At 42.6% G+C, this 25,949-nt stretch overlaps 2 protein-coding genes across 3 annotated transcripts; both read right to left on the bottom strand.

Annotated features, from left to right (window-relative positions):
• Positions 1 to 774: 774 nt before the first annotated feature.
• On the bottom strand, positions 775 to 12,309 carry LOC310942385 (serine/threonine-protein kinase DCLK2-like; the record flags this gene model as incomplete). Its single annotated transcript, XM_083907765.1, has 15 exons — positions 775 to 951; positions 1,060 to 1,140; positions 2,540 to 2,636; positions 2,731 to 2,808; positions 2,924 to 3,057; positions 4,078 to 4,224; positions 4,305 to 4,424; positions 4,527 to 4,584; positions 5,863 to 5,968; positions 6,197 to 6,266; positions 6,370 to 6,458; positions 6,553 to 6,681; positions 7,060 to 7,186; positions 8,189 to 8,634; positions 11,892 to 12,309. 15 exons carry the CDS (start codon positions 12,307 to 12,309, stop codon positions 775 to 777), a joined length of 2,277 nt encoding a protein of 758 aa, XP_083763891.1.
• A 4,455-nt stretch (positions 12,310 to 16,764) lies between these two features.
• LOC310924146 (NLR family CARD domain-containing protein 3-like) lies at positions 16,765 to 25,368 on the bottom strand. 2 transcript variants are annotated; one of them, XM_083885791.1, is made up of 11 exons: positions 25,260 to 25,368; positions 24,269 to 24,338; positions 23,743 to 23,838; positions 23,531 to 23,614; positions 23,242 to 23,337; positions 22,859 to 22,986; positions 20,594 to 22,376; positions 19,876 to 20,049; positions 19,556 to 19,729; positions 19,225 to 19,271; positions 16,765 to 19,132 (listed from the first exon to the last, which is right to left on the bottom strand). In XM_083885791.1, the coding sequence occupies exons 2-11, from the start codon at positions 24,328 to 24,330 to the stop codon at positions 18,594 to 18,596; spliced, it is 3,183 nt and encodes a 1,060-aa protein (XP_083741917.1). In that variant the 5' UTR covers positions 24,331 to 24,338; positions 25,260 to 25,368; the 3' UTR covers positions 16,765 to 18,593. The 2 variants fall into 2 exon arrangements, with proteins under 2 accessions (XP_083741917.1, XP_083741918.1); XM_083885792.1 differs by lacking the exon at positions 23,242 to 23,337.
• Between the last annotated feature and the right edge of the window lie 581 nt (positions 25,369 to 25,949).

Genomic DNA, 25,949 nt, shown 5'->3' with positions numbered 1-25,949 from the left:
TGGTCCAGACCAGATTCTAGATGATGGATGATGGAGCTTGTATCATAAAAATGGATTTAATTAAACCAAAGGAAGCAACCTGTTGAGCAGAACCTACTCTAGACCTGACATTTCTAGAGGAATAATACAGGAACTTAGAAGGTTTCTAGTGGTTAAGACAGGATTGCTGTAGGACCAGATTTGAGGAACCTTGCTCAGTTTTCAGGATGAACATATTTATTCTAGACAAAGGAGTGACAGTTTGGTCACTCGTAGATAAATCCTGATGTCTTCTAGATCAGACTTTTCCAGGTCAAATTTAAGTGAATTGTGTCCAGCTCCAAGGAATGGTTTTGAGCAGAAGATACTGAAAAGGTTCTGGACTGGAGCTCAGATCACGTGTTTGGTTTCCAGTAAATTGAGAAAATTGGGCGTGTTCTAGACCAGAGGTGTCGGAGATTCCATGGTTGTTCGGTAAAGATATGCAAATGTTCTCTGGAACAGATTTAAGGAGAACCTGACATGGTCCAGACCAGATTCTAGATGATGGATGATGGAGCTTGTTTCATAAAAATGGATTTAATGAAACCAAAGGAAGGAACCTGTTGAGAAGAACCTCCTCTAGACCTGACATTTCTGGAACTTAGAAGGTGAGGAACATCATTTGAGAAGACAGTTTGGTTTCTCGTGGTGGACCTAAAAACAGGATATTTTGAGTGAACTTTCTTGGTTTCCAGGTCAAATGTAAGTGAATTGTGTTCAGTTTCCAGGTGATAAAGGAGAGGACGAGATGTTTCAGACCAGAGGTGAGGGAACTTGTTTGGTCTCCAGTATCAGTGAGGAGTCGTGTTCTGGTTCAGGTTCCGGTTCAGGTTCTGGTTCAGGTTCAGGTTCTGGTTCTGGTTCCAGTGCGTCTCCACTGCTCTGGTCTTCAGTGCTGCTCACAGTGGTGGAGTCGACAGGAGCTTCATCCTGAACACAAACACAGACGCTTAGCATTTTAGAAGAGTGTGTGCGTGTGTGCGTGCGCGTGTGTGTGTGTGCGTGCGTTTGTGTGTGTGTGTGTGTGTGTGTGCTCACCGTCACCCAGGGATGTGACAGAACCTCCTCTGCAGTGAAACGAGCGTCCACGTTCACCTGCAGCATCTGACTAATCAGCATCTGAGGATCAGGTCATGTGACACGTTATCAACAGTGAAGTTGATTTGACTTCTTTACATTTGGAGTTTAACGTTATATTATCTTCACTGTTAAACAGACTTTAACAACAGGAAACTGAAGTTTGTGAACCACTCACTCTCCCACACCAAAGTCACTCACTCTCCCACACCAGTCACTCACTCTCCCACACCAAAGTCACTCACTCTCCCACACCAGTCACTCACTCTCCCACACCAAAGTCACTCACTCTCCCACACCAAAGTCACTCACTCTCCCACACCAAAGTCACTCACTCTCCCACACCAAAGTCACTCACTCTCCCACACCAAAGTCACTCACTCTCCCACACCAAAGTCACTCACTCTCTCACACCAAAGTCACTCACTCTCCCACACCAAAGTCGCTCACTCTCCCACACCAAAGTCACTCACTCTCTCACACCAAAGTCACTCACTCTCTCACACCAAAGTCACTCACTCTCCCACACCAAAGTCACTCACTTTCTCACACCAAAGTCACTCACTCTCCCACACCAAAGTCACTCACTCTCCCACACCAAAGTCACTCACTCTCCCACACCAAAGTCACTCACTCTCCCACACCAAAGTCGCTCACTCTCTCACACCAAAGTCACTCACTCTCACACACCAAAGTCACTCACTCTCTCACACCAAAGTCACTCACTCTCCCACACCAAAGTCGCTCACTCTCCCACACCAAAGTCACTCACTCTCTCACACCAAAGTCACTCACTCTCTCACACCAAAGTCACTCACTCTCCCACACCAAAGTCACTCACTCTCCCACACCAAAGTCACTCACTCTCCCACACCAAAGTCACTCACTCTCTCACACCAAAGTCACTCACTCTCCCACACCAAAGTCACTCACTCTCCCACACCAAAGTCACTCACTCTCCCACACCAAAGTCACTCACTCTCCCACACCAAAGTCACTCACTCTCTCACACCAAAGTCACTCACTCTCCCACACCAAAGTCACTCACTCTCCCACACCAAAGTCCATAGAGTAAACCAGTGATTTTAACATCACAGAGACACAGGAGTTCACAGGAGTTGTTGATCCACTGCTGCCTCCATCACTAACTTACAATGACTGATTTTAGTGAATTCAGCTTTTTAAATATTTACTTTAGACTTAACTCAGTGACACAAAGTGACCACACGAGGCAGCAGAGGACCAGCAGCTCCTGTGTCCCTGTGAGCTAAAATCACTGGTTTTCTCTATGGGCTTTGGTGTGGGAGAGTGAAGTGACTTTGGTGTGAGGGAGACAAAGACGTGAACATGTCCCTTTAAGATTTCCCCAGTCATGACGCTGTAATGTCCTACTGTCCCTGCAGCACATGAACACACCGTCTCACGTATATATCAGTGTTACCTTTGCAGACAGACTGACAGAATCCCAGTCTGGAGACGGAAACTCCAGCTTCCCTTTGAGGATCTGCTCGAAAAGCTCCTCCTGTACGTTGTTCTCGCTGAGGAAACAACAACAACAACAACAACAACAACAAAGTGTGAGTGTTTCCATCGTTATCGATGATTACAGGAGAAAAGGTTGCGTTCACTGACCTTCTGAAGGGAGGGAATCCACAGAGCAGGATGTAGGCGATGACTCCTGCAGCCCAGATGTCCACCTTCAGACCGTAGCTGCACAGAGTTACAACAGTTAGTGTTTATGTAGAATTTAATAAATAACAAACACAAACATAAACATAAACACAAACACAAACACAAACACAAACATGCTGAATCGTCTTCTCACCCGGTCTCTGCGATGATCTCGGGGGCGACGTACGTGGGCGTTCCACAGACCGTGAAGAGAGGTCCGTCCACTAACGTCGCCAAACCAAAGTCACCTAACTTTAGAGACTTGGTGCCGTCTGGATACTCACACACCTACACAGATATACAAATACTTCAAAAAATACTTCAACTACACACCTGCACAGATATACAAATACTTCAACTACACTCCTGCACAGATAAACAAATACTTCAACTACACACCTGCACAGATATACAAATACTTAAAAAATACTTCAACTACACCTGCACAGATATACAAATACTTAAAAAATACTTCAACTACACCTGCACAGATATACAAATACTTAAAAAATACTTCAACTACACCTGCACAGATATACAAATACTTAAAAAATACTTCATTACTTCAACTACACCTGCACAGATATACAAATACTAAAATACTAAAATACTTCAACTACACACCTGTAGAGTACAAATACTTCAACTACAGACCTGCAGAATACAAATACTTCAAAAATACTTCAACTACACACATGCAGAGTACAGATACTTCAACTACACACCTGCAGAGTACAAATACTTCAAAAATACTTCAACTACAGACCTGCAGAGTACAAATACTTCAAAAAATACTTCAACTACACACCTGCAGAGTACAAATACTTCATATAATACTTCAACTACGCACCTGCACTGTAAAAATACTTCAAAAATACTTTACCTACACACCTGCAGAGTACAAATACTTCAAAAAATACTTCAACTACACACCTGCAGAGTACAAATACTTCAAACTACTTCAACTACGCACCTGCACTGTAAAAATACTTCAGAAATACTTTACCTACACACCTGCAGAGTACAAATATTACAAAAATACTTTAACTACGCACCTGGGAGAGTGACGTGAAACATAAAAATATCGTAGACTTTTTGTTCGGTGGCTAAAACCTGAACTACACCTTTAACATGAACCGTGCGTGCGCGTGTGCGTGCGTGCGTGCGCGTGTGTGTGTGTGTGTGTGTGTGTGTGTGTGTGTGTGTGTGTGTGCGCGTGTGTGTGTGTGTGTGTGTGTGTGTGTGTGTGTGTGCGCGCGTGTGTGTGTGTGTGTGTGTGTGTGTGTGTGTGTGTGTGTGTGTGTGTACCAGCAGGTTCTCTGGTTTGATGTCTCTGTGGACGATGTTCATACGATGCAGATACTTCACGGCTCCAGCGAGGTTGAAGATCATGGCGCTGGCGTCGCGCTCGCTGTACTTGGTGGACGAGGTGATGGCGTCGAAGAGGTCGCCGCCCTGGTGGAGGAGACAGGCTTTACACAGAGGAAACACACAGGATGACGATGACGATGATGACGACGATGAAGATGAAGCACCTTGACGAGCTCCATCACCAGGAAGAGCTGAGACGGCGTCTCGTCGACCTCCATCAGCTGGATGATGCTCGGGTGACGAACTCTCCTCAGCACAGACACCTCGTTCTCTATCAGGTGCTCCTACACACACACACACGCACACACACACACACACACAGAGGCATCGTCATGGCAACAGTCGAGCTAACGCTAAAGGTTAGCGGGTTAGCAGGTTAGCGTTACCTTCCCGCAGCACCGAGCTTTGTCGATGATCTTCAGCGCAAACTCTTGACCCGTCGACCTGTCAATCAAAACACAGACACCTGTCAGTCAGAGTACACACCTGCAGAGTACAAATACTTCAAAAAGTACTTCAACTACACACCTGCACAGTACAAATACTTCAACTTCACACCTGCACAGTACAAATACTTCAACTACACACCTGCACAGTACAAATACTTCAACTACACACCTGCACAATACAGATACTTCAAATACACACCTGCAGAGAACAAATACTTCAAAAAATACTTCATCTACACATCTGCAGAGTGCTAATACTTCAAAAATACTTCAACTTCACACCTACAGAGTACAAATACTTAAAAATACTTCAACTACACACCTGCACAATACAAATACTTCAAAAAATACTTCAACTACACACCTGCAGAGTACAAATACTTCAAAAAATACTTCAACTTCACACCTGCAGAGTACAAATACTTCAACTACACATCTGCAGAGTACAAATACTTCAACTACAGGCCTGCAGGGTACAATACTTCAAAGAATACTTCAACTACACAACTGCAGAGAGTAAATACTTCAAAAAAGTACTTCAACTACACACCTGCAGAGTACAAATACTTCAACTACACACCTGCAGAGTACAAATACTTAAAAAATACTTCAACTACACACCTGCAGAGTACAAATACTTCAACTACACACCTGCTGAGTACAAATACTTCAAAAATACTTCAACTACACACCTGCAGAGGTCAAATACTTCAAAAATACTTCAACTACACACCTGCAGAGTGTAAATACTTCAAAAATACTTCAACTACACACCTGCAGAGTACAAATACTTCAACTACACACCTGCAGAGTACAAATACTTCAAAAATACTTCAACTACACACCTGCACAATGCAGATACTTCAACTACACACCTACAGAGTACAAATACTTCAACTACACACCTGCAGAGTACAAATACTTCAACTTTACACCTACAGAGTACAAATACTTCAAAAATACTTCAACTACACACCTGCAGAGTGCAAATACTTCAAAAATACTTTAACTACACACCTACAGAGTACAAATACTTCAACATACTTCAACTACACACCTACAGAGTAAAAATACTTCAAAAATACTTTAACTACACACCTGTAGAGTGCCAATACTTCAAAAATACTTCAACTAAACACCTGTACAGTACAAATACTTCAACTACACACCAGCAGAGTACAAATACATCAAAGAATACTTCAACTACACACCTGCACAGTACAAATACTTCGAAAATACTTCAATACCAAAAAAAAGATGTGTATTCTCTCACCTCTCCACACACTCCTTCACCACAGCGAAGTTTCCGTCTCCGATCACTTTCCCGACTTTGTACTTATCGTTGATGATGGACGACGAGACCGAGCGATTTCCGTTAACTGACGAGAAAAAAAGGAGAATTCGCAAAAGTTTGCGACTTTTTTATCCACGAGTAGCTAAATTTATGCTAGTTTTAGGAAAACGATGATGATGTCGTAACTCTTGTATGTTTGAAACAAACTCCACGCTGTTTTCTCATCGTTAATATTTGACGTTCTTTGAGTTAGCTTATTTTAAATCTGCCTTTCAAAATAAGAGCGCGCACACACACACACACACACACACACCTTCCACAGCCTCGTCCAGCTGCTCCGCGTCTCCGTTCACGTCGGTGGACGACGTCCTGCGAGGAGAAATCTGCGATAAAATAAAACAACAGATTTTTAAAAACAAGGCGGAGAAAACGTTAGAAAAAGTAAATCAATCAATCGATCGATTGATCGGTGATCGTCTGAGAAACCTTGAGGCTGCGTCGACTCCCGGGGCTGGTGGGGGAGGGGCTTGACCTGGCCGACTTCCCACCTGACTGCGATCCTGACGCCTCATTGGCTGCAGACGAGAGGAAAGATGACTCGTTGTAACGTTACACAGGTCATGTGACCGTGTTTGTTTGTTTGTTTGTTTACTTCCTGTTGATCCTCACCTGGACCAGGTGACTTGGTCCTGGTCAAACCTTTAGGCGTCTTTGACGAGCAGAAACCAGAACCGCTAAGAATCTTGGGAGTTGTAGTTTTCGTGGGCGGAGCCACAGAGCGAGATTTAGCCCGACATTCTGACACAGAGAGAGAAGATGAGGATGTGTGTGTGTGTGTGTGTGTGTGTGTGTGTGTGTGTGTGTGTGTGTGTGTGTGTGTGTGTCTCACCGCTGACAAACTCCTGTGTTTTGTTGGTGTGTGTGTGTGTGTGTGTGTGTGTGTGTGTGTGTCTCACCGCTGACAAACTCCTGTGTGTTGTGTGTGTGTGTGTGTGTGTGTGTGTGTCTCACGGCTGACAAACTCCTGTGTTTTGTTGGTGTGTGTGTGTGTGTGTGTGTGTGTGTGTGTGTGTGTGTGTGTGTGTGTGTGTGTGTGTGTGTGTGTGTGTGTGTGTGTGTGTGTGTGTGTGTGTGTGTGTGTGTGTGTGTGTGTGTGTGTGTGTGTGTGTGTCTCACCGCTGACAAACGCCTGTGTTTTGTTGGTGTGTGTGAGCACAAAGTCGTCCTGAGCGTAACGGAACTTCTCCGGGCCGCACGCCATGAACACGTCGCCATCGCCGAAGAAATCCTGCAGACAGGTCAGCTACACACGCACACGCACACGCACACACGCACACACACACACGCACACACGCACACACACACACACACACGCGCACACGCACACACGCACACGCACACGCACACACGCACACACACACACACACACACACACACACACACACACACACACACACACACACACACACACACTCAGTTAAATGTGTGTGTGTCCTCTTTGTGCAGCTACTCAGAAACACAGAAACAGAAACACCAACACACAATTGGACACTGCAGCAGTGTGTGGTTCACATGGAAACCACACATACACACTCACGCACACACACACACTCACTCTCTTTCTCACGCACACACACACACACTCTCTTTCTCACACACACACACACACACACTCACGCACACACACTCACGCACACACACACCCTCTTTCTCACACACACACACACACACTCTCACACACACACACACTCTCTCTCTCTCACACACACACACACAGACACACACTCTTTCACACCCACACATACACACACACACTCTCTCTCTCGCAAACACACACACACTCTCTCTCTCACACACACACACAGAGACACACACTCTTTCACACACACTCTCTCTCTCTCACAAACACACACACACACTCTCTCTCACACACACACACAGACACACACACACTCTCTTACACAAACACACACACATACTCTCTCACACACACATGCACTCACACACACATGTACTCTCACACGCACACACACACACTCACACACACCCTCACACACACACACACTGAGTCTGAAAACACACTCTGTTAGAGAATAAAAGCCTCCAGTATGACTCCCCTCCTTCAAAATAAAAGCCTTTTGTAAGAGTAATGTAAATTTCCTGATAATTTAAAACAGTGTTTCCCAAAGTGTGGATCAGGACACATGTGGATCAGAGGAGATCACGATATTCTCATGTTGTGATTTACTGTACATCGCAATTTTAGTGACACTAGTTTCCCGTGGTTCTTCCCCCTGACCCTCACCTGTTTCCCGTCCAGCGTGTACAGCCTCTTGACGGCGCCAGAGTCCAGCTTGATGGCCTCTGTGATGTCGGCGAGCACCTGTTCGAAGGAGTGCGCCGTCTTCTTGTTCAGCAGGATCCTCACGGCCTTGCGCGGCTTCACGCCGCTGCGTATCACCGTCACCAGCTTGGGTTTGATGAAGTCTTTGCTCTCTCGGCCCTCGCGGCTTTCCGCGCGATCTCTAGAGGAGGCCGCGCCGCCGCCGCAGCCGCCACCTCCACTCCCACCGCCGCTGCCGCCCACGCTGCCGGTGCCGCCGCCCGCCGCCACCCCGGTGGACGCGGTGGCGGTGGAGCGGGCGGAGCTCGCCGCCCCGGCCGCGGCTCCGGGCTTCCAGCTCGGGACGGAGATCTTGGTGTAGTCGACCTTACGGTACGGTTCATTAGACGCACAGACGTAACACTCGCCTGCACACACACACACACACACACACACACACACACAGAGAGAGGTTATAATGTGATTTAAACTTTATTATTCAGCTTTATTCTGTTTTCTTTGCTCCATTTAACAAAGAAATCATTAAAAAGTGTTTGTGGACAAAAGAAGACACTTGAGGACGTCATCATGTCCAGGTTTAGGAGACATTTTCTGACCAAATTAAGAAAATTATTAAAAAAAATTTTTATAAAATTATAATTTTTCATTTTGTGATATTTTTGATTTAATTGCATTAATTAATAAATGATAAAATCCTCCTAATATGTCACAGAGACTCAGGAATAATGTTCATATAACAAACTGAACTCACCAACAACAACAGTACAGACAAAATATTTGCATTAAAAAAAATATTTTTGCAGACTGCAAATCATGTTTTGGCGTCATGTGGCGCCACCTACCGCCGTCTACCAGTCACTGCAGTCAGTAGAGTCTCAGCTGCCGAGCAACCACGGGTTGCCAGTTACGTCAGAAAACGAAAAAACCTAAAAAGACCTAAAAGGTATTTTGAATTTGAATGTAGTAACCGTTTTTGGCCACATTCTTACATATGGCGCCTTTAATATTTGATCACAAAGGACAGCCGCAGGTCAGTTAATGTGATTAATCTGCTCAGATTTCAGCCAATCACAGGTGCAGCATCTGCCGCTTTACCTTATATGGTTAAACACGGGCCTCACACACACACACACACACACACACACACTGCACCTGTGCCGCTCTCACACACACACACACATGCTGTGTGTTTGACCTTGTCTCTTGGCTCCGCCCACCTGCTGACTTTCACTTTGCGATTCAAAGCAGCTGCTCAGTTTTTATTCAAATACAAAGAAACGCACGCACACAAAAAACTGTCCATCACACGAGTCAATTATTTTAAAAAATATAATTCATAGACGAAGCAAAAACAGTGAAGATAATCTGCCTTTTGTGGCTGTGGAATAGTCAGAAAACGTTTAAATTTTACAGTTATTCAACCGTTTAGGACTCAGGTTAATTCACTGAGTTCCCGACGACGAGCAGAACAAACCATTAGCACGTAAAAAGGACGCAGTTTCAAGCTAAATTCGTTAGTAGTTTAAACCTTAGGGTTACGTTTTTTGTGCCATTTTATCCGTTTGATAAACGATCTGTCGGGAATCGCGAGTACAAAGCGGCCGTCTTTACGGTTTCACGTTAAAAGGGTCAATTATCGGAACCGTCGTCGTCGGCTAACGTCGTCGCCGTCTTCTTCCTGCAGACGCACGTGAATTATTTATTTCTGCGTACGTCAGAATAATCCGTCGTAATCTCCGCACAGGGAGCATAAACGTGGTCCCTGTGCGGAGATTTGTGCGAACAGGATGTTACAGCCGAGCTAACGCTAACGCTAACATCATCAGTATTGATCCGTGAGCGGCCGTAATGTCCACTAATGAGCTTAGTTCAGTGTGACAGGAAGCTGACGCTCCACAAACTACTCATTCATGCCTCCTTTTTTCCCTGACGGGAGCTTTTAACCGTCGTCATTTCACGGACTCTGAAGCTCGATTCTGAAGTATTTATGACCCGAGTGACTCTCAGCGACTTCAGTCTGAGTGTTCTGTGTCGGTAAAGATTACGCCGAGTTTTACCAGGTCATAGTTTACACATATATACACACACAGTTGTAGTTTGCAAGTAGTGTTTTTGTGGATTTTCAAGCACGGATCGAGCAGCGTCGCACGCACGCGACGACAGGAGGTGACGACGGCGCAAAAATCGAGCGCCACTCGGTGTCCGGTGAAGTTGTTGTTTGTGCGTAGCCTCGTCGGGTTAGTTTGTTTGTCACCAAATGACCACTAGGTGGTGGTAGCAGCGTCGGGGCGTTTGACACAGGTCCGGAAGTTACATCTATTTCAAGAGATCGTCCCTTTTATTAAGCGATTAAACTCGCTCTAGATCTAGAGCCTGATCCTCAGGGAACGCGGCCAATGCCAGGTTTTAGATGTCGCCCTGCTCCAAAAAAAGACCTGATTTAGATGAAACATTCTTTTTTTATTTACTATTATTTATTTATTTTCAAAAGTTGAAACATTACATTTAAAAAAAAAAAGGAAATATTTTTTTACTTTTTTAAATATATATATACGTGTATATATATATATACGTATATATATATATATATACGTATATATATATATGTATGTATATGTGTATATGTATATATGTATATACGTATATATGTATATGTATATATGTATATACATGTATATGTATATATGTATATACGTATATATGTATATGTATATATGTATATATGTATATGTATATATGTATATACGTATATATGTATATGTATATATGTATATACGTATATATGTATATGTATATATGTATATACGTATATATGTATATGTATATATGTATATACGTATATATGTATATGTATATATGTATATACGTATATATGTATATGTATATACATATATGTATATATATATATGTATATACGTATATATGTATATGTATATATGTATATACGTATATATGTATATGTATATATGTATATACGTATATATGTATATGTATATATGTATATACATATATGTATATATGTATATATGTATGCATATATATGTATATATATGTATATGTATATATATGTATATATGTATGCATATATATGTATATATGTATATGTATATATGTATATGTATATATATGTAAATGTGTATATATATATGTATGTGTATATATATATATGTATATATATATGTATATGTATATATACGTGTGTATATGTGTATATATATGTATATATGTATATATATATGTATATGTATATATACGTGTGTATATGTGTATATATATGTATATATGTATATATATATATACATATATATATACATGTGTATATATATGTGTATATATATATTTATTTATTTTTTATAAGACAAAAGTTATATATATATATATATAATATAAATACATTTTTAAAAAATAATTGACAAAAGTTGAGCTCGATGATGAGCTCTCGATTTATTACAATCAGGTGTTTTTGGAGCAGGGCAACATGTAAAACATGGCAGGGAGTTCCCCGAGGACCGGAGTTGGGAAACACTGCTCTAGAGTTCCCTGACTTCAGTATCATCTTTAAATCCCGTCACTAGAGTCAACTTTTACTCGTTTTATTTTTTTTGTGTACAAAGAAGAAATCGAATCAACCGTGAAAAGGACGGAAGACAAAAGTGGGCGTTACCTTCCACCAGCTCGTCCATGCTGCCGATCCGCTTGCCGCCGTCTATGGTGTAGATGGTGCGCACGCCCTGCGGCAGGTGCAGGTTGTCGGCGAGCGAGCGCGTCAGCTCCATCAGCAGCGCGTCGTACGAGCGGAAGCGGTCGCCGGAGATGGCGTACACCAGGCCCCTGAAGTAGCGGTCGCCGTTGCGGTAGAACCGGACCTTTTTGGCCCGCTTCTCCGAGGTGAGCGCCTGCAGCGTCCGCGTCCGGTAGTAGCTGCAGTTGGCGCTGTGGGCGGGGCTCGGCACCAGGCTGCTGCCCCGGGAGCTGGGACCCGAACCCGCGGAGTCGTCTCTCCTGGCCCGGGTGGAGCGTCCGCGGCGGACCTTGTTGCGTTCATCGAAGTGCTCCAGCTCCAGGGTCTTGCTCAGAGACATGGTGACGACCGGTGCAGACGTTTAATCCAAGACTCTCCGCTACAGAAGATTCATCGTCCGACAGTAAAAAAAAAACAAAAAAACGTGGCGTTTGTCCTGGTTCCTGGTTTTGTTTTTAAGGCTCGTCGATTGGGCCCCAAAGACCCGACCCAGTGGTGCAGAACCAGCGGTCCTTCTATAAAACTGCTCGCCCTTGAAGTGCAACTGTAATCCCAATATTGTCCAACATAAAGACTTGTGAAGACGCTTAGTCCAGTCGGTCTGTACCAAGAACAGCTGCAGGGGTTTACTCCAGGGCTCTCAAACTCAAATGACCGGGGGGGCCAATGAGCATCTATTGTGGTCAAGTGGGGAAAAAAAACAAGTGTTGACAATATTCCATCATGATATATTTACTATGCTGATAACATTAGTCACCTTACACTATGCTGATAACATTAGTCACCTTATACTATGCTGATAACATTAGTCACCTTATCACTGTTTATCACTTTCAACATTTGCTCACCATATTTTAGTTGTACTTATTTTATTTCCGTGCGTACTGCTGTATATTATATATACCTACGTTGACTGTGATTCTTTTTTGATTCTTTTTGTGGCATTGTCGCATTTAAGTTACTGTTGTAAGTTACTGTTTTTCCTTCTGTTTGGCACTTTGTTGCATTTGTCTTACTTGTTTTTATTTTTATTTTTATTTTATTTTATTTTATTTTATTTTATTTTATTTTATTTTATTTTATGTATCTTTTAACTCTTGTACATCTACACTTTTACCTCCCAATTGTTGCACAATAATTTCCCTCGGGATAAATAAAGCATCTTGAATCTTGAATCTTGAATCACACGTATACTTAAAGGTGCATTATGTAATAAATGATAAAATCCTCCTAATATGTCACAGAGACTCAGGAATAATGTTCATAACTAACTGAACTCACCAACAACAACAGTACAGACTTAAATATATTTTGCAGACTGCAAATCTGCCGAGCAACCACGGGTTGCCAGTTACATCAGAAAACCTAGGTCTGGTCTGGGCCTGGTCTAGGTCTGCTCTGGTCTAGGTCTGGTCTAGGTCTGCTCTGGGCCTTGTCTAGGTCTGGCCTTGGCCTGGTCTAGGTCTAGGTCCGGTCTGGGCCTGATCTGGGCCTGGTCTAGGTCTGCTCTGGGCCTGGGCCTGCTCTGGGCCTGGTCTCGTCCTGATCTGGTCTGGGCCTGGTCTAGGTCTGGGCCTGGTCTAGGCCTGGTCTCGGTCCGGTCTGGGCCTGGTCTAGGACTTGTCTAGGTCTGGTCTGGGCCTGGTCTAGGTCTGGTCTGGGCCTGGTCTGGGCCTGGTCTAGGTCTGGTCTGGTCTGGGCCTGGTCTAGGTCTGGTCTGGGCCTGGTCTAGGTCTGGTCTGGTCTGGGCCTGGTCTAGGTCTGGTCTAGGTCTGGGCCTGGTCTAGGTCTGGTCTGGGCCTGGTCTGGGCCTGGTCTAGGTCTGGTCTGGGCCTGGTCTGGGCCTGGTCTAGGTCTGGTCTGGGCCTGGTCTAGGTCTGGTCTGGGCCTGGTCTGGGCCTGGTCTAGGTCTGGTCTGGGCCTGGTCTAGGTCTGGTCTGGGCCTGGTCTGGGTCTGGTCTGGGCCTGGTCTAGGTCTGGTCTGGGCCTGGTCTGGGTCTGGTCTTGGCCTGGTCTGGGTCTGGTCTAGGTCTGTGATAATAACAAAGTCGTTCACTCCTGAAACTTAATTTCAAACACGTGATATTAAACTGATTAAAAACACAGACTGTTCAGGGTTTTGAAGCTTAAAAGCTGAAATTGCTGTAACTTCAAACCTGGATCGGTCACGATGAGTTCCTGTCGTCCAGCTGTGAGCGGGCGTCGTCCTGATAATCCTTAATAATACTTTGACATCCCATAATCCCTAACCAAAAAAAAAGAGGAAGAAGAAGAGAAAAGACAACAGTTATTTTCAGACGCGGACGTTTTCGGGAGTTTCACATACGATGAACAAGGGGGAGGATTCAGAGGAAAGGGGGCGTGGTTATGTATGTTCAAATTACATCAGAACTGGGAAACGGGAGTGAAGTCACCCACAGATTAAACAGTACTGTGCGTTTCTCAACTCTCCCACACCAAAGTCACTCACTCTCCCACACCAAAGTCACTCACTCTCCCACACCAAAGTCACTCACTCTCCCACACCAAAGTCACTCACTCTCTCACACCAAAGTCACTCACTCTCCCACACCAAAGTCACTCACTCTCCCACACCAAAGTCACTCACTCTCCCACACCAAAGTCACTCACTCTCTCACACCAAAGTCACTCACTCTCCCACACCAAAGTCACTCACTCTCCCACAGCAAAGTCACTCACTCTCCCACACCAAAGTCACTCACTCTCTCACACCAAAGTCACTCACTCTCCCACACCAAAGTCACTCACTCTCCCACACCAAAGTCACTCACTCTCCCACACCAAAGTCACTCACTCTCTCACACCAAAGTCACTCACTCTCCCACACCAAAGTCACTCACTCTCCCACACCAAAGTCACTCACTCTCCCACACCAAAGTCACTCACTCTCCCACACCAAAGTCACTCACTCTCTCACACCAAAGTCACTCACTCTCTCACACCAAAGTCACTCACTCTCTCACACCAAAGTCACTCCCTCTCCCACACCAAAGTCACTCACTCTCTCACACCAAAGTCACTCACTCTCCCACACAAAAGTCACTCACTCTCCCACACCAAAGTCACTCCCTCTCCCACACCAAAGTCACTCCCTCTCCCACACCAAAGTCACTCACTCTCCCACACCAAAGTCACTCACTCTCCCACACCAAAGTCACTCCCTCTCTCACACCAAAGTCACTCACTCTCCCACACCAAAGTCACTCACTCTCCCACACCAAAGTCACTCACTCTCCCGCACCAAAGTCACTCCCTCTCCCACACCAAAGTCACTCACTCTCTCACACCAAAGTCACTCACTCTCCCGCACCAAAGTCACTCACTCTCCCGCACCAAAGTCACTCACTCTCCCACACCAAAGTCACTCACTCTCCCACACCAAAGTCACTCACTCTCCCGCACCAAAGTCACTCACTCTCCCACACCAAAGTCACTCACTCTCCCACACCACATTTTAGTGAATTCGGCTTTTAAAATATTTACTTCAGACTTAACTCAGTGACACAAAGTGACCACACGAGGCAGCAGAGGACCAGCAGCTCCTGTGTCCCTGTGATGTTAAAATCACTGGTTTTCTCTGTGGACTTTGGTGTGAGGAGAGTGAGTGGTTTATTATCAGGGGAATCTTTTGTTCTTTTCTTTAAATTCTTTTTTCAGGATAGACCTTTATGTGTCAGTGTGGTTGTGAGCAGCAGGGGGCGCACACAGCACAGTCCTCACTGTCACAGTACACACAACCGCCGCTTTAAAAACATACTGTATTTATGTAGTAATATGTGTGTGTGTGTGTGTGTGTGTATGTGTGATTATGAATAATTATAAAATATGAGATAAAAGATAAATAAACATAATAAAATCACAGAGATAAACATGACGCTCATTGATTTACAGTGAAATTAAAATAAGCGTCGCAATAAAAATGCGACGTTCACACGTTTCACTGCAGGATCACCGTCAATGCACTGACTCCATCAGTACACGCGCACACACACGCACACGCGCACGCACGCACACACACACAGGGAGAGGGAGGCACCTACCAATAACGCCGTAGAACCGGTTTGTTGCTATGGAGTCTTCTCTTCTCTTCTCTTTTCTTTCTTCTTCCTCTTTCTTCTTCTTCTCTTTTCACCGCAGACGGAACCGGAACCGCAGGATCTCTGTCCTCGCGCAGACCCCGCACACACCCGGCCCGACCCGCTCCGCTAACCCGGGATGCAGCGATGCACCGGCGGCTGCAGCAGGCGGTTCACACCGGCGGAGGAGGAGGAAGAGGAGGAGGAGGAGGAGTGACCGGAGAGAGAGAGAGAGAGAGAGAGAGAGCATGGCCGCTGCAGCAGAGAGAGAGTCTCTTCACCCCTCCTCCTCCCTCTCTCTCTTTGTCTACCTCGCTCTCTCTCTCTCTCTCTCTCTCTCTCTCTCTCTCTCTCTCTTTTGTCTGTCACTGAATTTTAAATCACTCACTCTTTTTTTTTCTACTCAAACAGAGAACAGTGGTTCTCAAACACTGGCTCATGTTCCACACATGAGTCACAGGAGATTTAGTTTGGGCCCAAACACGTTTTCTTTATTCATTATTATCATTATTATTATTATTATTATTATTATAATTAATTTCCAGAGATAAATGTGTTATCTGATCATTGGGTCCCAGCTGTTGGCCACGCCCTCCACTGTCGGCCCCGCCCTCCACTGTCGGCCCCGCCCTCCACTGTCAGTCAAACCTTACGAAGCACAATAACAACATTAATAAAAACATGAATAATAATAATAATCCAGACAGAAGTTTAATGTTTTTTATAAAGTTGTTATTACAAAGATTCTTATACAACGTGAAAAAGTAAAACAGAGAAAACACAAAGTGTTGTTAAAACAGCTGGAAACATTTAAACTACTACGAATTAGTGTGTGTGTATGTGTGTTTGTGCATGTGGGTATGTGTTTGTGCACGTGTGTGGTTGTGTATGTGTGTGTATGTGTTTGTGCATGTGTGTATGTGTTTGTGCATGTGTGTGGTTGTGTATGTGTGTGTATGTGTTTGTGCATGTGTGTATGTGTTTGTGCATGTGTGTATGTGTTTGTTCATGTGTGTGATTGTGTATGTGTTTGTGTGTGTATGTGGTTGTGCATGTGTGTATGTGTGTGGTTGTGTATGTGTGTGTATGTGTTCATGTGTTTGTGCATGTGTGTGTGTGTGTGATTGTGTATGTGTGTGGTTGTGTATGTGTTTGTGTGTGTATGTGTCTGTGCATGTGTGTATGTGTTTGTGTGTGTATGTGTGTTTGTGTGGATGTCAGAGGTTTGAAAAAACAAAAAACATTGAATTTCTCAAACCATGAATAAAACTTTACATTTCTTAAAAAGTGTAAAAATGTGATCAGTGACGAGAAAACAGCAAAATAATGAGCAATTTTCTTTTTTTACAGAAGTTGAAATCAGAAGAATCAGCGATAACAGACAGAGTCGTTATCACTTCTGAGATGATGACGTGACGACGTCGCGGTGAAAAAGAAACCACCGCTAACATTTAGCGGTGGTTTAACCGCTAACAGTTTTCATGAATGTTGTTTATCTACGTTTACGTTAGCGTTTGTTAGCGTTCGTATAAAGAAATCAGACTTTCAGAGACTTTTTCTTTGTTTTTCTTTTTTCTAACAAAAAAAAACCTCCTTAAACAAAGTAAGATTCAGCGTCTTTACAGTCGCGTTAGCTTTAGCTAACTCAAAATTTTGCTTTACTTCACTTTAAACAAGACGATTGTCGTGTGATTTGTCATAAAAAGGCAAACATCGTCAGCTTTGAGTTGAAGCTAATGAACAAATGTCTGCGCTATTTACAGTATAAACAACATTGTCATGTTAGCATGTAGCTGAAATACATTAGCGGGTTACATTTGATGTAAAATATAGCACAACATCTTACAAGTTACAGATAAGACCTGGTTTAAGTCACAAACACTAATTGGTGGAAAATATAAAAGAAGACGGCAATTGTACGCTTTGTCGTCGCGTGTTGAAGCTAATTAAAAAATGTCTGCATATTTACGTGATATTTCACTTACATGTACTATACCATAACTTCTTACGCGTAAGTAAAGTTAAAACATAGGGAAAATACAAGTCTTCACCTACTTTATGAGCATGTTCGCCGTTAGCTTAAGCGTATTAGCTCTAATACATACGCAGAAACATAACGCTACTTGTCGCCTGTTACAGATCTTGTTTGGTCAAAGTGATGGAAAATATAATCAGGCTACATGAGCTAACTTTTGTAGCCTTTAGCTCAAAAAAATTTGTCGCGTATCATAATGAAAATGTTTTTGTTAGCATGTAACAGTTAAGGTCTTTGCACACTGGACGCGCTGCGAATAATTCGGATGCAAAACACGCGTTCTGATCGTTAGCTTGACTCGATCTGAGAAGCTAGCTCCAGGAACGTCAATCCGAAAGAACAAAAGTCGGCAATTTTACACAGTCAAAGTAAATTAATGATCTGTCTGAAATGATTCACGATCAAAACACAACCAACAAAAACACACAACAAAAACACAGCACACTTCTTAAAGTGCTCGTTTAAACCAAAACCAAACCAAAACAAACCCCATCACTGTAGTTTAGACACAGACGCAGAGGATTGTGGGTCTGAAAGCTCCACTGCAGCATAGAGCGGCTCAGTGAAGGTTTCCCTGAAGGTGTGGAGGTGAAGCCGTTTGTCAGAGGTGACTCTGTAGAAGGACAGAGTTCCAGACGACCAATCCAGATACACCGCCATCCGACTGGAGCGCTGACACAGGGAGGTGACGGCCATTTTGATGTTGGAGTGCAGAATGAAACAGCCGTTGCTGGAACATCTCAGACTCCAGGACTTCTCACTGAAGCCCAGCCTGCAGTCGTCCACGTCGCCCTTTCTCCCGATGGTTGCGTACGTCACTCCGGCGTTGAAGGGCTCCGACACTTCCAGCTCCCAGTAGAAGCGTCCGCGGTTCAGAGGCTGCAGACACAGAACCTGAGGGAGCCGATCAAACCTCTGCGGATGATCAGGATACGACTGCTCTTCAGTCGTCCAGGTCACCTGACTGTTGTTACTGGAGAGCAGGAGGTTCTTATGAGCTGTGAGGGGATCCAGACTGAGTTCACAGGCGTCTGGACAGAAGAAAACAATCATCATCAACACATGGAACCAGACCATGGAGCTGCCGACGTCTTTGAACCTTCAGCAAAACGTTCAAACTTACATTTCTTCAATCCTGGCTGCGTCCAGCGACTTCCACGATGGTCGACACTGTCGAGAGAAATGAGGGTTAAGATCTCGTCGAGAAGAAAAGTCCAAAGTGTGACGATACTTTAACAGAAGGACGAGCAGAAGTGCAGAACTGTTCTAGGACTTGATAATCACCAAGTTCTGAAGACTTAATGTCTATAGCTGTGGATGAAGGCTCAACACTGCCCCTCAAGGTCAGAGCAAACATCAGTTGGTACCAGTTTTAATTGCAGTAAATCCACACCTGAAGACAAACTTAGGGCAAACAAAACAAAGTTTCAGAAGACAACTAAGACGATATTTACCGGAGGTCGCTGAGCTGGAACTGTGGGTCGTTCTTCAGCTCGGTGAGAAGTTTGATCCCAGAGTCTCCTGGATCATTGTAGTTCAGGTCCAGTTCCCTCAGATGAGAAGGGTTGGACCTCAGAGCCGAGGCTAGAGAAGAACATCCGATCTCTGTGATGAGACAACCTGACAACCTGAGGAAAAGGAAGTGCAGAACTTTGGTCAATCAGCAGCAACTACAGCGATTAAGACAGATTCCCAAAGTTAAGACATTTTGAGAAGTGTCGTCCACCCAAAGACTGAATCCATGTCCACGTTAGCATCGTTGTTGGTTAGATACCTGAGTGTCTTCAGTCGACAGCACTGACTCCGCAGTCCTTCGCAGAGTTTCTCTACTCCTGAATCCGTCAGGTCATTGTTGCTCAGGTCCAGCTCTCTCAGTGGAGAACTGGGGAACCTGAGACAGAAGGCCATGTGTTCCACCCAGTCTATCGTCACGTTACAGTCCACTAGTCTAGAGGCGGGAAAACAGGTTTAGAATATGAAGACATGCATCGATGAGTACGAAGGACAAGCAGCAAGACCCATCGCCAACTCACTGACTGCCCAAACTCATCGTTGGACCTTCAGAGGGATGTTTGCAGCCCAAGAAGATAACGATAAATACCGAGATCAGATTATTTAAGAGCGAATGTTGGAGTCAATCGTGATCTGTGGTTCCTTCGACAAGGAACCTTTCTAGAACTAGAAGCAGTGTGCAGCCACTGAGCAGCACCTGAGGACCATCTCCAGACCTAACGTCAAGAAACTTGGTCAGATGCACTACTACTACCACTACCCTGGGAGAAGGAACGAGGCACTGGGACGGACCAGGATGGACCTGGACCTTCTTCCCAACCTCCACGCAACCTTGCTGATACTTAGATGAGGACCAATAAGACGGGTTCTAGTTAATAGATGACTTATTGCTGCTGTCTCTTGGAGAGCCAGATCATCAGGTAGCTTCATCTCTTCTTCTAAACCTCTGTGATGTCACTGTTAGCCTTTCATAAACTTACATGGCCTTCTTGCTGCTCCTCATCGCCGGTATCAGCCTCCTCCTGCCCTCCTCTGTCGTGTTGTAGCTCTTCAGATCCAGCACTTCCAGATCTTTCTTGGACACCTGCAGCATGAAGGCCAGTGCAGAGCAATGCAAGGGAGTCAAGGCGGTGTCAAACTCTTTAGTCTTCAGATAGTCCTCAATCTCGTCTTTGACTTTATGGTCTCTCATCTCCACCATGGTCCTGAAGAGGGCGATGCTGACGTCTGGAGGGAGAGTCTTTCTCCGGAGGGATTTGAGGTAAGTCAGGATTTTCTTGTCGACGTCTTGGCTCGTGTCTGGAGTTTTGAGAAGATGTTTGAGGACTTTGCGATTGGCTTCGACCACGAGGCCAAGGAGGAATCGCAGGAAGTACGTCAGGTGGCCTTTCTCCTTCTGCAACACGGTCTCCACTGTGAGTTTCAGAAGCTCCAGCAAAGTGTAGTCTTGGTCCTTCGGGTGGAGGAAGTTGAAGAGCTCCGTTGTCTTCAGCTCCGATGTTTTCTTGGCGGTGAGACAGTCGTACGCGTACACTGCTGCAAAGAACTCTTGTATGGTCAGATGAACGAAGAAGTAAACCTTCCTCTGGGAGAAAACGTCTTCCTCCCGAAGAACTTTGCTGCAGAACTCTGATGCTTCTGCTACGTCGATGCCACAGGCTTCCAGGTCTTCCTCGTAGAAGATCAGGCTGTTCTTCTGCAGATGAACAAAAGCCAGTTTGCCGAGTTTCAACAGAAATTCTCTCTGAGTCTCCGGAAAGTTCTCCTCCTTCTTCGCGTAGCCGTATTTTGCGCTTTTGCGCTTTGACTGAACAAACAGGTAATACGCCATCATCTCTGTCAGGGTTTGAGGAATTTCAACGTTCTTGTCTCCGTCGAAAACTTCCTGAAATAAAATGGCAGAGATCCAGCAGAAGATCGGGATCTGACACATAATGTCCAGACAATGTGAAGACTCGATGTGTGAAATGATCCTTTCAGCGAGACTCAAGTCGGAGCTAAATCTCTTCTTGAAATATAAACGTTTTTGGGCGTCGTTGAAGCCTCTGATCTCTGTGACCATGTGGACGTACTTCGTGGGGATCTGATGGGCTGCGACTGCCCGGGAAGTTATCCAGATGTTTGACTCTGGGAGAAGGTTTTTCTGGATTAGATTTGCAAGGAGAACTTTTAGGGTTGTCACTTCAGTGAGAGATGTGATCTTCTGAATGTTCTCAAACTCCAAGTCCAGTCTGCTCTCGTCCAGTCCGTCCAGGATCACCACGATCTTTGCTTGGGCGTAACGATCGGGATTCTTCAAATCGCTGAGCGCAGGGTGGAACTCTGTCAGGAGCATGTGCAAACTCTTCATATCTGAACACAAATTCATCTCTCGGAAAGGAAGATAGAAGACGAAGTCAAACTCCTGGTTAGCTTCTCCTTTGGCCCAATCAAGAATGAATTTCTGCACAGAAAAAGACTTTCCGATGCCAGCGTTGCCCTTCGTCAGAACGACTCTTTGGCCTTTTAACGTTTGTCCAGACAAAGGTCTGAAGATATCGTTGAGCGTGATTTTACTCGATTTGGATTCTCTCCGTTTACGTTCAAGATGACTGAACTCGTGTTCTCCAAGTGGCTCTTTAGTCTCTCCAGGTATGATGTGAAGTTCTGTGTAGATGTTGTCAAGAGGACTCGTGCGCTCACTGTTACCTTCAGACGTCCAGTTAAATTTAGTTTTCATATCTTTTTTGAAACGTTGCTTGAGCTTTGAAAGAGGATTGTCCACTGTAAGAAGCAAATAAATGATTAGAAATGTCTTTAGTCCACATATTTCTGAACATAAGTTTGACAAGAACGTGGTGAATCACAGTTTTGTTCACAATTTTGTAAAATTCACCTCCATTTTGCCAAAAATCTTAAAAAATTAACTTCCAATTCGTTTGCAATTTAGTAAAATTCACCTCCAATTTGTTCAAAATTTTGTAAAATTCTCCTCCAATTTGTTCAAATTTAGTAAAATTCACCTCCAATTTGCCCACAATTTAGTAAAATTCACCTCCAATTTCATAAATTTTTTTGTAAAATTCACCTCCAATTTGTTCAAAATTTAGTAAAATTCTCCTCCAATTTGCCCACAATTTAGTAAAATTCACCCCAATTAGCCCACAATTTTGTAAAATTCACCTCCAACTTGCCCAAATTTTTGCAAAATTCACCTCCAATTTGTTCACAATTTTGTAAAATTCACATTTTAGGTAAGTATTTACCGTTTTTGAAAAATGTGGAATCTTTTCTGGATTCTTTTTTTCCCTTGAGTGAATCTGACTCGTCCCAGGTTGAGAGACCTGGATCCTCACTGTCCACTGAACGGCTGGGTTGCTCCACCTGCAGGTCACTGTAAGTAGTACAACCAATCACACACAATTAACCCATGTAGCAACTACATCCAAAACTTTTTGAGAAAGTTATCTCTGGAAGCACATGGTAGATTCTATTTCCTCAGTGTAGTTCGTGCTACCAGAACAAGAGGCTAATTTCAGAAGCTAAATGAGTTGGCTAATAGCATTATTAGCATTAAACACGGTGGGGAAATTTTGCTTCTCATTTGTTGCTTTTCATGGTAAACCTGTAAAATAGCATAGCAAGTTACCTCTTTGGTTTCTCATCACTGAAGAGAGGTGGTATGTCCAGGCTCCTCAACGAGTCACCACTGGAAAACACGGACTGGACTGCACTCGTCTGTGAACTGCAACACATCAACAGCACAAATGGTGAGTTAGTGGTATCTCAATATTTTGGCCACTTGGGGGCAGTGTGTGCATGTAGTAAACCTAACGAGTTGTCCTCAGGTTGATCCAACAGGTTTGTTGATATTTAATGATACAAATGTGTCGATTTAGAGAAACTTAATCTGCAGAACAACAAAGTGTAAACGTTACCTCTTTGGTTTCTCATCACTGAAGTTAGTTGGTATGTTCATGCTCTTCAAAGAGTCACCACTGGAAAACATGGACTGGACTGAACTACAACACATCAACAGCACCAATGGTGAGTTAGTGGTATCTCAATATTTTGGCCACTTGGGGGCAGTGTGTGCAAGAAGTAAACCTTAGTTGAAACGTAATCTGCAGAACAACAGTGTAAACGTTACCTGTGTGGTTTCTCATCACTGAAGTTCGTTGGTATGTTCATGCTCTTCAACGAGTCACCACTAGGGGTGATGGACTCATCTTCTGTCCTCTGTAAACTGTAAGAGAAAATATTTTATACTTTTACATGAACTTAAAATAACTAAACAAACATTACAGTCAGTCCTTTTTTAAAAAAACCACAGAATTAGAAAATATAAAGTATTTTTCTAAACCACAGTGAACGTGAATGTGTGCTGCAGTTAAGTGGACTTGTTTTGCAAATAATAATATGAATGAATGAATGAATGAGTCAACAGTAAAATAAAAATAAAATTTTAAATAATAAAAATAATCTGTGTAAAACGTTTTTTTTGCCACAGGGGGGCAGTGTAGACAAGCTGAAATAGGTTTTTCTTCTTCTTTATTTTAAGAAAATGACCAATTCTGTTGATTCAAAATGAATTAATGAGTCAGTAAAAAAAAAAATTTTTTTTACAAGAAGTCATTGTTTTATTTTGAAGTTTTGTTGACTTCCTCTTCATTTACCGAGCTGTGGGTTCAGACGCGTCGCTGACGCTCGTCTTCCTCCTCTTCCTCCTCGCACTCATTTCTGCAGCTGAAACACAAACATTCACACATGAATTCACTCATTCATTAAAGTTTGTTTTCAGTCCATACATTTAATTATTATTATTATATATTATAATTAACAGACTTTTATTATTAATACGATACTTTTATCTCAAAATTCTATAAACAACAAAAACAACAGAAATAAATAAAATCATAAAAATATTTTTATTATGACTTGTTTCTGATTTATTTTGAAAATTATTTTCCATTTTCCTCAATAAAATCAGACAAATTACTCGAATTAAAAAAGAAAAAAATATTATTATTATTATAATAACTAAAATAAAGATTATTTTCAACTCAATAACAAAACGATGGAAACCAATCTGTGCTCTTATTTTGAAACCCATCCATCACCTGCAGATGAAAAAAATATTACACAATATTAATATAAACAATATTAAAATCGTGTTGTTAGGATGTTAAAATTAAGACAAAGTAAAGGTTTTATTTGTTAAAGTTGTTCACAAACATCAGGTTAATGATAAAAATGAGCAGAAGAAAACACATGAATACGTCTTTGTCCTCGAGACCACGAGCTTTACCGTAATAAACGCACATTGATTTTCACGTGCGTCTCTCTCTCTCTCCGCGTGCGTCGATCTCTCTCCATTTACATAAATATATATATTTATACATATATATATACACATATATATATGTGTATATACATATACATATATGTATATGTATATATTCAATATATCGATGTTAAATGGATATAAACTTTTATCCTTATTTTTTCAAAATGTCTGCCTGTTGTTGTTACGCAGTAAACTTACTGAACACACACACACACACACACCCGCACACAAACACACACTCAACAGACGCACAAACCCTGCGCGCGCGCGGTGAAATCACAAACATCGTCATATTTCATTATTTTATTTCACTTCTTTACCTTAAAAATCGTCTTTTTTTCCTCCGCTTTCTTCACGCGCAGTTAAACGTCTGCGTCACCTTCTTCTTCATCTTCTTCTTCTTCTTCTTCATCAAACTCTTACTTTCACTTTCACAGGACAGTGGAAAGACACTTTCAAAATAAAAGCATGTTAAAGTCATAGTTATATAAAGTGTTTTCACCTTCATTAAATACATTAAAGGCAGAAACTTCTTTAAATTACATTATAAAGTTTTATTCATTTTGACATGAGTTAAAGGACTGATGATTATAATTATTATTATTATTATTATTATTATCATCATCATTATTATTATTATCAGTGTTATTATTATTATCATTATTATTATTATTATTATTATTATTATTATTATTATTATCATTATTATTATTATTATTATTATCATCATTATTATTATTATTATCATTATTATTATTATTATTATTATTATTATTATTATTATTATTATTATCAGTATTATGATTATAATAATAATCATAATAATGATTATTATTATGATCAGTATTATTATTATTATTATCACTATTATTATTATTATCATTATTATTATTATTATTATTATTATTAATATTATCAGTATTATCATCATTATTATCAGTATTATTATTATTATCTGTATTATCATTATTATCATTATTATTATCATCATTATTATTATTATAATTATT

Source organism: Microchirus variegatus (genome assembly GCF_963457635.1).
Source record: "Microchirus variegatus genome assembly, chromosome: 2".
In the NCBI taxonomy this organism is placed as follows: domain Eukaryota; kingdom Metazoa; phylum Chordata; class Actinopteri; order Pleuronectiformes; family Soleidae; genus Microchirus; species Microchirus variegatus.
The sequence above is the reverse complement of the archived record's forward strand: the minus strand, read 5'-3'. Positions and strand labels throughout refer to the sequence as shown.

Excerpts from the sequence above, each read along its gene's own strand:
- LOC310924146 (XM_083885791.1), bottom strand. The coding sequence starts at position 24,330 with ATGAGTGCGAGGAGGAAGAGGAGGAAGACGAGCGTCAGCGACGCGTCT. Across the intron at positions 23,338-23,530 it reads AGTGATGAGAAACCAAAGAG|TTCACAGACGAGTGCAGTCC; the intron begins GTAACGTTTACA and ends GATGTGTTGCAG. Across the intron at positions 19,272-19,555 it reads TTCCAGCTCAGCGACCTCCG|TGTCGACCATCGTGGAAGTC; the intron begins GTAAATATCGTC and ends TTCTCTCGACAG.